This window comes from Camelus ferus, chromosome 4, assembly GCF_009834535.1.
Source record: "Camelus ferus isolate YT-003-E chromosome 4, BCGSAC_Cfer_1.0, whole genome shotgun sequence".
NCBI lineage: Eukaryota > Metazoa > Chordata > Mammalia > Artiodactyla > Camelidae > Camelus > Camelus ferus.
The window spans coordinates 66086682-66101013 of NC_045699.1; the positions used below are offsets into that span (position 1 = coordinate 66086682).

Below are 14332 nucleotides of genomic sequence, written 5' to 3' on the forward strand. Positions count from 1 at the left end.
AAATCAGACAGAAAATCAGTAAGGATATAGAAGACTTGAAGAACATTATTTAAAATAATTGAACATCAAACTGAATTGCCAATATACATCACTCCATCTAATAATAGCAGAATACACATTCTTTTCAAGTGCAGAAAGAACCTTCATCAAGATAATCCATATGCTGTGTCACAAAACAAGTCTCAATAAATTTAAAACTATTAAAATCAGATAACTAAGGCAGTGCTTAAAAAGGAGGGGCTTGTATTAGAAGAGAAAAGTTTTGGAACCAAGTTTTAAAATACAGGAATTAAAAAAGCAAATTAAAATCAAAGTAATTAAAAAGAAGAAAAACAATAAAGTATGAATGGAAATAAATAGAAAAGAGACAACAGTAGTAAAAAAAAATCAATGAAAGCAAAAGCTATTTACTTGGAAAGATAATTAACATTAATAAACCTTCAGCTAGGCTGAAAAAGAAAAAAAAAGACAGGAAGCATTACCAATATGAGGCATGAAAGATCACCAGAGAGTCCATAGAGATTAAAAGGATAATGGAATACTATCGATGATTTTTTGGCAATAAATTAGACAAATGACTTTCAAGTGATTAAAACTGACTAAGGAAAAAAAATGAATAGCCTTTGACATTGAATGTATAATTTAAAACATCCCAAAAAGAAAACCCCAGGTTGAGATGGCTTCACTGAAGAATTCTTTCAACCATTCAAGGAGTAATGCCAGTCTTAAAGAAATTCTTTAAGAAATACAAGAGAATGAAACACAAGCCAGCTCAATTTATGAAGTCAGCATTACCCTGATAACAAAGCCACATGAAGACATTACAAGAAAAGAAAATTAAATGCCATAATCATTCATAAAAACAGGTGTAAAAATCCATAATGAAATACTAGCAAATTGAATCCAGCAAATGCAAAAGGATAATACATGACCACAAAGTGTGTTTAGCCCAGATATACAAGGTTGACTTACTATTAGAAAATCAATCAATGCTGGTCACCATATTAACAGAATTAATATATATCAAAATCAATTAATGCAGGAAAAAAGTATCTGACTATCTTTCATACTCATTCCTGATAAAAACCCTCAGCAGATTAGGAATAGACAGGAGCTGAGACAACCTGAAAAAAGGTATCTATGAAAAACTAACAATTAACATTGTAATTTTTGGTAAATAATTAATTATTCCCTTAAAACCAGGAACAAAGCAAGGATATTCATTCTTATTACTTCCATTCACCATTTTGCTGGAAGACCTAGCCCTGAAATAAAGCATGTGTGCGCATGTGCGCGCTCACGCTCACGCTCACGCTCACACTCACACTCACACACATACACACACACACACACACACACACACACACACACACACACAATAAAAGGCATACAGATTGCAAAGCAGGAAGTAAAACTATTCTTGTCTGAAGATGACATGATCATGTACATAGGAAATCTTAAAGAATACATAAAGAAAGCTAATAGAATTAATACTTCAATTTAGCAAGAATGCAGGCTATAAGGTTAACTTTAAAAATATCAGTTTTTCTATGTTTAGCAACAAATAATTAGAAAATAAAATAAAAAATATAATTCTATTTACAATCATCCCCAAATTTGAAATACTTTGGAATAAATTTAATAAGACATATGTAAGACCTGTATGATGAGAACCACAAAAAAATTGCTGCGAGAAACTAAAGAAGACCTAAATAAATGGGGAGATATACCATATTAATTGATGACTCAATATTATTAAAATATAACTCTCCACAGATTGATTACATAGATTAAGTGCAATATCAATCAAAATGTAAAGTTGATGATAAAATTCATGTAGATCTGCAAAGGATCTAGAACAATTAAAAGATTTAAAACATTTTGGGGAGGGAGACACACTACAAGGATTTCAAGACTTAATATAAAGCTACAATCATCAAGCAGTAGTATATTGGAGAAAAATGGCATAATTCAATAGAATAGAACAGAGTCCAGAAATAACTCTACACATATATGGTTGACTGTTTTTTTTAAAAAAAGCAGCAAAAATAATTCAATGAAAAAAGTACAATCTTTTCAACAAGGAATACTACAACAATTTTACATTCATATTGGAAAAAAACTTTAACCTATACTTCACACTGTACACAAAAATTAATTCATATCATAGACCTAAACGTAAAAGCTAAAACCATAAAATTCCTAGAAGAAAACATAGGAGAAATCCTTGTGACTTTGGGATAGGTAAAGATTTCTTAGATAAAACATACAACAAAAGAAAAAAATTGATTAGTTGAAACTTTATCAAGATTTCAAAAGTTTAGTTTTCAAAAGCCATTGTTAAGAAAACAAGCTACAGAATGGGGTAAAACACAGCTAATAAGCACATGAAAAGATGTTCAATATCCTTACACATCAGATTTAAACTACAAGATACTACTATAAATCCACCAGAATGGTTAAAATATAAGACTGACAACACCATGTGTTGAAAAGGATGTACAGCAACTTTTATATGCAGCTGCTGAGAATATAAAATGGTACAACTACTTTAAGAAAAAGTGGCGGTTTCTTAAAAAACTAAATATACACCTACTCTATGATCAAGAAAATTCAAGACATGTCTTTGCAAAAGATTTGTACAAGAATGTTCACAGCTGTTTTATTTATAATAGTCAAAAAATTTTAAGTTGCCCAGGTGTTCATCAAAAGGAGAAGCCCTAAATATACTGTGCTATATTCAGGCAATGAACCTACTCAAAAAGAATGAGCTACTTATGCATGAAACAACGTAGATGAAGCTGAACAACAATGTGCTTGACCAAAGAAGATTTACACTGGGTAATTCAAACTCATGAACAGGTGACACTAATCTGTAGTCAAAGTAATAAAACAAGCATTGTCTTTGGGGTAATGGGTGGTGCACTGATCAGAAAGGGGTGTGGAGAGAACTTTCTGGAATGAAGCTGTGTTGTATAACTTGATTAGGCTTTGAGTTACACAGGTGTATGCATTTGTCAAAATTCATCAAATGGTACACTTTAGTTCTGTGCTTTTCACTGCATGTAAACTTTACATTTAAAGAGGAAGTAAATAAATAAATAGTAAATATAAATTCCATTTATTTATATGCATGATGAAGTTTTGGGCAGTGAAATCCACAATTTACTTCAAAATGTATCAAAAACTGAGATGATGAATGAAAAGAGAGATGGATAAATGGACAAATATGTGAGAAAGCAAATACACCTAAATGTTAGCTGCAGAATCTAGTTAGTGTCTACATGGGTATTCACTGCACAATTCTCTCACATTCTAAAATTATAATAATAAAATGGAAAAAAATTGTATTTTAAAACTAAAAGTTGCAGAAGACTTTTAAAAATATTCAAGCATATTTGAAAAAGAACCAAATGTTACTTATAAGAAGTGAAAAATATAATGACTAAACTTTTTAAAACCTCAATGAACAGTGTGACATAGCTACATGAATACACAGAAGAAACAAACTACTTAGAGCAAAACAGACCTGAGACTTGAACACAATCTTCACAAAGAAGAACACAGAATAACGCATATGAAAATTCGCTCAGCCTCAATAGTAATCCCAGAGATGACAATTAAAACCACAGGGAGCTACTGCTTACACCCACCAGATTCACATGAAACACAAAGAATGACAGCAGCAAGTGTTAGCAAGGACTAGAGCAATGGCAACCCTTACACCTGCAGGGCAAGAGTACACTGGTACAACCATGGCTTCAACTATGAAGGCTGAATACACCTATACTGTCGGACCTTGCAGTCTACCTCTAGGTATGTTACCCAGAGAAAATCTTATATATGTGTGCCAGGAAACAATGGAAGATTTTACAATGGCATCGTTTACAATCATAACAAACTTGAAACAACCCAATGGCCATTATCAGTAGAACAGATGAGTAATTTGTGATGTATAGTCAAATAATGGAATCCTACATGGCAGTGAAAATGGATGCATGGATGAATGGATGAGTGACAGTCAGTTATCAACATGGCTCAATCTCAGGAATATAATAGTGAGTGAAAAAAAAGCAAGCTGTAGAAGAATATATACAATATGGATCCAATATGTTGTGTAGGAACAAAGAAATATGTGTCAAAACTATAAAGAAAAGAAAACGATAATGATAAAATTCAGGATTTCAGATTCATTTGAGATGGAGATAGGATCAGGGAGGACCCAGAGGGGCCTCAAAGGTAATGAAAACCTACTTCTTAAAGCAGGCAGTAGGCACTCAGATGTGCCTTATATTGTTCATCTTTATACCTTACGTATTGATTTGTGAATATTATTTTAGATCTATTCAAACTTTATTTAGTATAGGTAAACTGTAACACATGATTCTTAAATGCCTAAAATGGCACAATTGATCTTTAATAATATTCTTGACCTACCCGAAAAATCTTGTGCATCCTCATGGTGGCTGAACAAAAGATAAATCTCGTGAGAAGCAAGCGAAGAAATTCATCTCCAAAAAACTGGAGAAATGCCTGATCTGCAAAGAGGAGAAAAGTGACAGCAAAAGGATATTTAAGTGAAAGATACATTTCAAAAGGGAAGTAAAGTTCAGGAAAACCTTCTTAACTTCCCTGCCTTCAACAAATACCTTAAAAAGTTCAAACATTCGAACAATTGTAAGCAATTGTTAACCATTATAGTACATTCTGTTAAGTGTGCAGTTAGATTAGTAGGGTACCTATTGAACGTGAATGGGTCAATAGCTGGGCAATATCGCGGTTGATTTTTCGAAGATATTCTTGACACTTTTCCCATAGGCCTCTACGCATGCTTGACAATCCAGAGACAAATAGGAAGGCCATTAGAGGATTGTTCAAAAAGAGAGTGAAGAGGCTACCTCGTTGAGATTGATCTGTAATAACAAACAGGTTATATATATATAGAATACAGTTTTGCAAAAGATAGCATTTGAGGAACATTTTAATATACTGACAATGTATAAAATTAAAGTTATATCATTAAGTTGAATTCAACAAAGTAGATTCTTCTTGGAACTACAAAAACATATTCCAAGTATGCTGCTTTCTGCTGAACGTAAACTTAGGAGAAGTAGAAAATGAACATACTCCTTTGCTTTCTCCCCTCCAACTAACAACTTTCACGTAAACATGGCAAGTGTGGGTCATGGGCAGGAGGCCCCCAATGGAACTCTGAGCACCAGAATTGCTAGCCTCTTTCACTCTCCTCTGTTAGTTGCTCTCTCTTTTCCTATCCCTTAAATGTCAGTATTTTCTTTCTGCACATTGCTGATCTCACCTACATCCATCATTTTGATTACCACTTATAAGCCTACTAATTCCCAGTTCTCTATCTGCAGCCTAATGAGCTCCTTAGGTCTAGAGTGGTGCTGTCCTACAGTAGCCACCAGATACTTAAGAGGTGATAGTCCAAACAGAGACACACTATGAAGTATAAAATATCCATGGGATTTCAAAGCCTCAGTACAAAAAGATGTATCGTTCACATTCATTTCACCTGTTTGTTTCTACTTTTTTAAAAATGTGGCTACCAGAAAACTTACAATCACATGTGTGACCTCCATTATGTTTCTATTGGACAGAGTAGCTCCAGACTACTAGATTCAACCTAATTCTCAAAGGTAACCTCAAACTCAACACGTCAAAACTTGAAAGGAGATTCTTTCCCTTGTTGTCTTACAATCCGGTTCTTACCTGGTATCACCATTTCTACCAGCACCTCAGCCAGAAACCTAGAAATCCATCCCTGCCTCCTCCGGCTCCCTCCCTGCCTCTCCTCCAGCCCATCACCAAGTCCTGTTGGTTCTCTGGGATTATTATCTTTTGGAGCCAGCTAACCAGCCATTGTTCTTGCTCTGACCACCATCACCTCCCCATTTCCACCAATACTCCTCTCCAATTCATTCTTCACAAGGTTAACTGAATGCTCTTTTGTGTTACTCCTCTGTTTAAAATCTGATGGCACCCCACTGTCCTCCATTTAAATCTCCTAACAAATCTTAGTCACATGATCTCAAGCTCTACCCTTTAAAACTAGCAGGAACTACTTTCGCTTCTCTAAATGCTCCATAAACTCTCTCATGCCAGAGCTCTTATCTCAGAGCTCACGTGCTGCTTCTCTGCTAGGACACTTGTTCAGCCATTTCCCACCCCTGTCTAATTCTACATGTCCTTCAACTCCACTTTAGACTTCACTTCACCCACTTTCTTCATCCTCAAGGGCTGGTTGGTTGTTAATCTTACTTGTTCCACGTGCTTCCTCCTATGAAACACTAAGAGCACCTATGGTAATCGCCTGTTAGGTTGTCTATACCTTCTACCAGACATCTGGCTCTGTGAGGAACGTTAACTGTGTTTGGTCAGAGTGTGATCACCAGTGCCTAGCACAGTACCTGATAAATAAATGTTGAGTAAGAGCTTGTTGAACCAATGAAGTAACTGTTGGTTAAAGAGAGAACTGTAGACTTGAGTATCAGAGGTGTAGAAATCTGATTTGACACTTCAAATACTTAGGTAATTGCTAGTTTTGTGCCCAGAAGAGGCACATATAAGGGATTGGTCTAAGTTTTATAGCATAAAAGATGGGATACTGGACTAAGACATGTTAAGGACATATATTATAACTAAGCATATTAACAGTAATGATAATTAGCACATATTGAATACTTACTGTGTACCCAGAATTATTTAATGAGGTAGGTACTATTATTATCTCCATTTGATAGGAAAGAAACTGAGGCACAGAATGGCTAAGTAGCTTCCCAAGGCCACACAGCTAGTAAGTGGCTGAGTTGGGATTCAAATACAATCAGTTTGCCTCCAGAGTTTGTGTGTTTTCCCTCTATATAATAAAACCTTTCAGACCAAACAATCTTGGTATTAACCCATTAGTTCATGCGATTTAAAATAAAGCTACATCTTGACAGGAAAAACTGACAGCAAACAGTACTTTCAAATCATCAGAAGGGGTCACACTTCTCCAGAAATGATAAAATGCAGGTTTAACGAAGTCCTCAAAGCAGGAGAATTTTACCGTTGTTTGAAGGTAAGTTCTAACCCTTAGTAATTTGCCTTTTAGATACATGAACTTAGTATTTCGACATGTTTTTCCCTGTTAAATAGCAGAACTTACCTTAAAACAAAAAAGTCTCCAGCTTCTCTTGGGCATTCAAATGCTGACCATCACTTCCTGTGTCAAACTATGTCAGCAGACAGGCCTTCTGGGTGGAAGTAGCAGTAAAATGCCATCTCCCACAGAGACACCAGCACTATTCACAGTTAGGAGATAGTGAAACAGTGACAAGTACTTCCAGAACAGAATTCAGGTTTGTTTAGTATTTTACCTAACATAATGACTGGGAGTTAGAATCAGATTGTATGTGTTGCTTATTGAGGCAAATTATTAAAGACAAAAAGGTTTTCACTTCTTAGCCATCTGAGAAGTAGCAAAACACTGACCTGTCTCTCTGGCACACTGAGAAGAGGTTCTTTTATTTTAAAAATACAAGGTCAAAATGTGAATAAAAGAAACCCTGTAAGTTGTGCCAGCTGGCTTATCCTAACTCTTAGGCATAGACTGAGAAGTGCCAGAAAGCTTCCAGTCTTAAGAGATACCTAAAATATGTCGCCAGAGATGCAGGGAATCATGTTATATACATGAAACAAGCACACCTGCAAAACAGATTTTAAAAGTCACAGATCATGAGTTCCCCAACAGCAAGGGCCCCAAATCATTCCTTTCTCAAGGATGATTTATAATTTCTTTTAGAATTATCTCAAGCCCAGTAAAGAAGTCTGGTTGTTGGCAAGACTTCTGGGTTATTTCAGATTGACATCTGCCACATTAAGCACTATAAATCCACAACTGATCATTACAGGTGGGAGAAACAAAGATCAGGTCAGTATTATTCAAAATGTTGACATAAGTTTATTTGCAACCTATGGATATAGCAGGTAATGACAGAACATACCTTGTAAAGCTTTTGGATATGCTGTAGGAGAAAGCAAGCAGACTAGTGGCTGTCCAAATAAGTTTGTGAAATTCTGTAATATACAAGAATTTAAAACTTTCATTAAAGATTTGACCAATGACACTAATCAGTAACTTTCCGAAGCGTATCATTAGCTCATAGATCAGGCCCTTTTACTCATAAGCAGATGCAGAAACACCAGCTGAAGAGACGGTCATTCACGTATAAATACCCTGCATAACAGACCTTCTTACCATGCTGAAGTTTACTAAGTGAACCACTGATTTTTAAAATAAAGGCATATACTTGGTTGCAGTGTTACAGGGACAGGTTGTCTAGCTGTCTACCAAGAGGCCACTCAATTGGGCAACAAACACTAGGATTTACAAGGGTGAACTTTCCAAGATCTAGGATCTGGCTCTCAGTCTCACAGGCTCTAAAACCTGACTTACTGGCATGTGAAGACTGGATCCATCTCTCATTGTGAATCACGTTAATTGCTCATACAGGATGATGTATAAAACAAGAATGTCAACGTGTTAATTTACAGTGAGAATTAAACTGACATTCACTACTCTTTGCATGATTAAGGATATTTCTTCCCTAAAGGCAGATCTACCTGTGAAGTAAAATCATAAACTGTTTGGTGAAAAAATGAAAGATAAAACTCCTAGGAGTGAACTTACTAAGAAGTAAAAAAAACAAAAATAACTAAAATATATTCCTAAATGATAAAAATGAAGACTTGAACAAATGGAAAGATATACTATGTTCTTAGAGAGAAACCCATTCTAAAGATGTCATTACATTAATTTATTAAAATTTAAACCAACCTCAATAAAAAAGGCCATAGATTTTTTTCCCTCGCAACTGAAAGAAATTCTAAAGTGCATATGGATAAAGTACGTTAGTCAGGAAAACTCTGAAAAAGAAGTGAAAAGAGGGGAAACTAGACTTATTAGATATTAAAACATACTTTAAACGTCAGTAATTAAAAGTATGTGGCACTGGCATATGGGGAGGCAGAAAACCAATGGACAAAAATGAAGATTCCAGAATTAGACCCTGAAATAGACAGGACTTAAGTATATATAATAATGATGACAGTTGGAATTGGTAGGAAAAACTGGATAGCTATCTAGAAAAAAAGTTGACTCCATATTTCACATCAAATCCTAGGATGAATTCCAAATATATCAGATAAATGTAAAAAATTAAACAATAACAGTACTGAAGGAAAATACAAGAAAACAAGGGTTATTTTTGTGATCTAGATCTTCCTAACTATTATGATTAAGACCAATAAACCCAGGTACAAAAATCAAAGGCTCGTGCATAGTAAAATACAGCATAAACTCGCTCAAAACCCAAACGATGAACTGGGGGAAATACCTGCAACTCCCACTACAAAGGATTAATCTCCTTAATATAGAAAGAACTTTTGGGGGTGGAGGGTGGGAAGGGATAGACTGGGATTTCAAAATTGTAGAATAGACTACACTGTATAGCACAGGGAAATATACACAAAATGTTATGATAACTCACAGAGAAAAAAGTGTGACAATGAGTGTGTATATGTCCATGAATAACTGAAAAATTGTGCTGAACACTGGAATTTGACACAACATTGTAAAATGATTATAAATCAATAAAAAATGTTAAAAAAAAAAAGAAAGAACTTTTCCAGATCCATAGGAAAAAGATCACTGACCCAACAGGAAAACGTGTGGACAGTAACAGGGAATTCACAGAAAAGGGGAATACATTTGGGTCAAAAAATGAAAAGATGCTCAACGTTGCTGATAACAAGAGAAATAAAATCAAAGCTACATTAAATGCCATTTAAAAAACCATCAGTTTAGCAAAATTTCCAAAAGTTTGAGAATATACACTATTGACAAGAACATGGGGAAACACTCATACATAGACAGTAGGAGTATACATTGATGCAAATTCTTTAGAAGATAATTTGACAGTATCTATTAGATTCAAATGCATATTCCATCAACACAGCAATTCTACAACTGGGAATTCACCCACCAGTATAGGGCTCTTAAACTTGTGAAATAAGTCGTAAGTTATTCCTTGCAGCATTGTTAGTAATAGTAAAGGACTTGAAACAACCAAGTGATCAGCAATAAGGGATTGGTGGAATAAACTGTGGTACAACCATACAATGGAATACTAAGCAGCTATAAAAAGAAAAAAGAAAAAAGAAGTTCTTTATCAGCGGATATGGAAAATTGCTAACATGTCTTATTAAGTGAAAAATAGTAGATACAGAACAGTTGTGTATAGCATGTTACTACCATTTACACAGCTAAGAAGACTATAAAGACTATGCATTTGTTTGGCTTATATACACATTTAAAAAAATTTCTAGATGGATAAACAAGAAACAGACAACAATGGTTACCTACCAGGGAGAGACAGAAACTGAGTGGATTGGGGCTGGGCGGGATAGAGAATTCACCATATGCCTTTTTGACATTTTTAATTTTGTGATTTTGTGAGTATAATATCAATATAAAAAATAAACAGATTAAAATTTTCTAGTAATCAAAACAAAGGAGTAAAATGAAGATATTAAGGAGCACTCTTCAGATAAGGCAGCTTGAGACATTCTCCCACACTGCAGACAGCCTTCTGGATCCTTGACCATGACATGCTTGCTCTTGCATTGCTGTTATTTATGTCCCAAGGTCTCCTTTTCTTTGCTTCCCTTGCTGACCAACCTTTCCTGACCTTTTTTTTTTTTTTTTTTGTCCTTATTGTGTAGAAAGAGTTAGCAAAACAAGCCTGACTGCTATCCCTTAAAAGACCTGTTTACAAGGTTGGCCACTGGCTGGCTTCTGGGAACTTAGATTTGGGGAGGGTTCCCACCATGCAGAATTGTTAAGAGTGGCTCACTTTACTTAGACTGCAAACAAGATGGTTTATGCTGAACAGCAGCTTTCCTTCTGGGAGAATGGCATTTTGGCACGTGTCAGGCAGAGGCTGCCTACGTGATTATTCCTCAGTAAAAACCCTGGGCACTGAGTCCCTGCTGAACTTCCCTGGTAGATATTTCACCTCTGTTGTCTCACTTGTTGTTGGGGAATTAAGTACATCCTGTATGACTCTTCTGTGAATAGGCTCTCAGAAGTTTGCACCTGCTCTTCTTTGAACATCATCCTATGTGCCTTTTCCGTTGCTGATCTTTTTTTTTTAATGGCTTAGGTGCATTTTATTGGTTTTCTTTCAGATCCTTTGCTGATTTTGCTCTGTATCTCTTCACTGTAATAAATCTTAGCAGTGAATATAACTACATGCTGAGAACCATGAGTCCTCTTAGTGAATCATTGAACCTGGGGGTGACCTTGGGGAGTGCTTATTCCCTTCTGTCAGATTACAGTTAGGTTCTAGGCCTGGGAAATAGTTTCTATAAAGATGCTTCACATGTCTCTGTTTTAACCCATTCAGTAATTAATTTTATAGTTTGATCCCCCACAGGATAACCTTATTTTCTTTATTTGCATGCTTTTGGGACTGTCTCATTATTGCCCCCATATATGGATTATATGATTCAATGTTATTATGTTTAAGAAAAATTATGGCAAATGTTATGTACATGGAACATATATTGAAGAAATTTTAAATTTTTATAGCTCATAAAGATTGCTATTGATTTTTGTATGTTTATCCCATAGCTAACTACTTTGCTGAATTTGTATTCATAGTAATGGTTTTTCTGTGATTCCTTTGGATTTTCTAAATATAAAATCATATCATCTACAGTTAATGATTTTGATCTTTCTTTCCAATATTTACATCTTTTACTAGTTTGGACAGCTTTTTAAAATTGTTTTATTTGGGGCATGTTACAAAATTCTGGTTAGGACTGAGACAAGAATAATCACACGATAGTAGCAGACATTCTCTTTTTCTTGCTTATTTTAATTAAGAATACTTTAAGCGTTTCTCCCGTCTAAGAACAAAGTTGGCTACTTAATATAGAATCTCTTCATCAGAGGCTGAGTTTTCCTTTTTTATTAGGAATGGATACTGAATTTTATTAGATTTTACAAGATGATCATTGAGATAGCATATAATTTTCCTTATTTATCCTATTGACACAGTACCCAATATAGATTAATTTTCATATATGTAACTTTCATGCATCAGTCAGGTAAACTCTTTTGGGAGATTTTTCTATTAATAAGTCTATTTACTAGTATCTTATTTAAAATTTTCTAATCTATAATTATACACTAATCTGGGGTAGAGTTTTTTGTATGCGCTACTTTTGTCTTGAAACAGCATCATTGTCATGATTCCTATCTTTTACTGAATGCTAACTATTTTCCAGGGACTAACCTAGGATTCTTAGCTCCTAACCTGTAATCTTAACAATCCTGCAGAATCAGTATAGAGATGGAAAAAGAGGCTCAGAAAAGACCAAAAGACTTGTATGCTCAAGGTCATACAAGTGTCTTGCGGCCTGTTAGAGAATAAATTACATATTTCTGATCTTTTCCATTGCTCTGGAATTGTGTAGACTCTAAAAGTTTAAAAGAACTTATTGGTGAACTCAGAAGGACTAGAGCCTTTTTTATGGAGAGAAGGGAGATAACTATGATCACTTTCCTCATACTGTTTCATACCCTGTGATTGGGTTTTTCAGATTCCCTTTCTTGCGGCCATTAGATTTTTTTTTTCTCCAGAAATTATCTATTTAACTGAGACTTCAAAACATCTTACAATTTTAAAATAATACTTAGTGCTCTTTTGAAAGATCTCTTTTCTTCAACAGATACTCATTGAATCTAAAGACTAGACACTGTTCTAGGTGCTAGGGATCAAACAAACCTGTCTTCCTGGAGCTGACATTTAAATGGGGGTAGAGGTGGCAGGTAGAGACCCACAGTAAACAAAGTAAAGAATATAACATTGTAGAAGTGCTACGTATGGAAAGACAGCATAGGGTGCAGCGCAGCAAAGACTTTATGATCAGATTGTGCTTAAATCCCACCTATTAGTTCTGTGTGTGTGACCTTTGGCAAATTACTTAACCTTTCTGAGCCTTGGTTTTATCAGTAAAATGGGGTTAATAAAAGTAACATATTGAGTTGTGTGAGGATTAAATGTGTTAATATGTGTTAAGTGCTTAGAATAGTGCATGGCACTATATAGAAGCTAACTATTATGATTATAAGAAAAATGAAGTGAGAAAGGTGGGTAAAGAGTGCTGGAGAGGCATATAATATTAAATAGGGCAATTAGGAAAGACTCTATTAAAAGGCTTCAGTTGATCAAACACTTGGAAAACAACGTGGGTATCTTTGGAAGAGGATTCAAGGCAGGGGAATAGAACACAAAGATCCTAAGCAGATGACTGCCAGGTATGTTTGAGGAACAGCAAGGTCAGTGTGGCTTAAGAGAACTGAGTGATAGACCAGTAAGAGATGATCAGAGATGCATTTGAGGGGAAGGAGGAGGTGTATGAGGGCAGAAAACATAAAGCCTTTACTCAGAGTGAGGTGAGGAACCTTTAGAGATTCTGAGTAGATAAGTGACATCATCAGACTTACAGGCACACGCTGCAGGGGAGCAAGTGCAGAAGAAGGAAGCCTGGTTAGGAAGCTACCACAATAATTCAGCAGAGAGATGATGGTGGCATGGAACAGGATGATGGCAGTGCAGTGGGTAGGATTCTGGATATATCCATTTATAACCAAGAGAATATCCTGAAATGGATGTGGGTGTGAGGGAAAGAAAAGTCCAGCATGAAACCAAGGATTTGGGCTAGGACAACTGTAAAAACATAATAGTCATTAACTGATATGGGGAAAGCTGAATGTGGAAGAGGTCTAGAAATTCTGTCTTGCGCATGTTAGGTTTGTAATCTCTATTAGAATTACCAATCCATCTAGAGAGGTGGAATAAGTATATTATATTCAAGTCTGGAGTAACTGAGAAAGGTCTGGGCTGAAGATATAAATGCGGAAGTTATCAGCATAGAGATAATAATTAAAGCCATGAAACTACATAAGGGCATCGAGGGAGTCAGTTGTAGCTGGAAAAGAAGAGGAACAAGGATGGAGCCCAGGGGCATGCCAGTGATAGGTCAGAGAGGTGAGGAAAACCCACCTCTGAGAAACTGAGAAAGTAAGCTGACACGAGACCTCCTTTGTCCTGAGTCAATCAAACAACTTGAATTTAGGTTTTGAAGGCATTATACAGAGAAGGCAACAGAAGTCAGAGCTCAGAGTCTAATAGAAAACCAGCCTTGTTAAACTGGAATCCTGAAGGGCTACACTCACATAGTACAAGGATGAACCAAA

General features: G+C 35.5%; 1 protein-coding gene across 4 annotated transcripts in view; it reads right to left on the reverse strand.

Annotated features, from left to right (window-relative positions):
- Window positions 1-14332, reverse strand: part of SCAI (suppressor of cancer cell invasion) — a 112410-nt gene that overhangs the window by 12858 nt on the left and 85220 nt on the right. For all 4 annotated transcript variants that reach the window (XM_032478422.1, XM_032478423.1, XM_032478424.1 and 1 more), the window contains 3 exons: window positions 8010-8082; window positions 4740-4913; window positions 4438-4538 (listed from right to left, as the gene is read on the reverse strand). In XM_032478422.1, the coding sequence (XP_032334313.1) occupies window positions 4438-4538; window positions 4740-4913; window positions 8010-8082 (348 nt within the window). The remainder of the gene's footprint in view (window positions 1-4437; window positions 4539-4739; window positions 4914-8009; window positions 8083-14332) is intronic.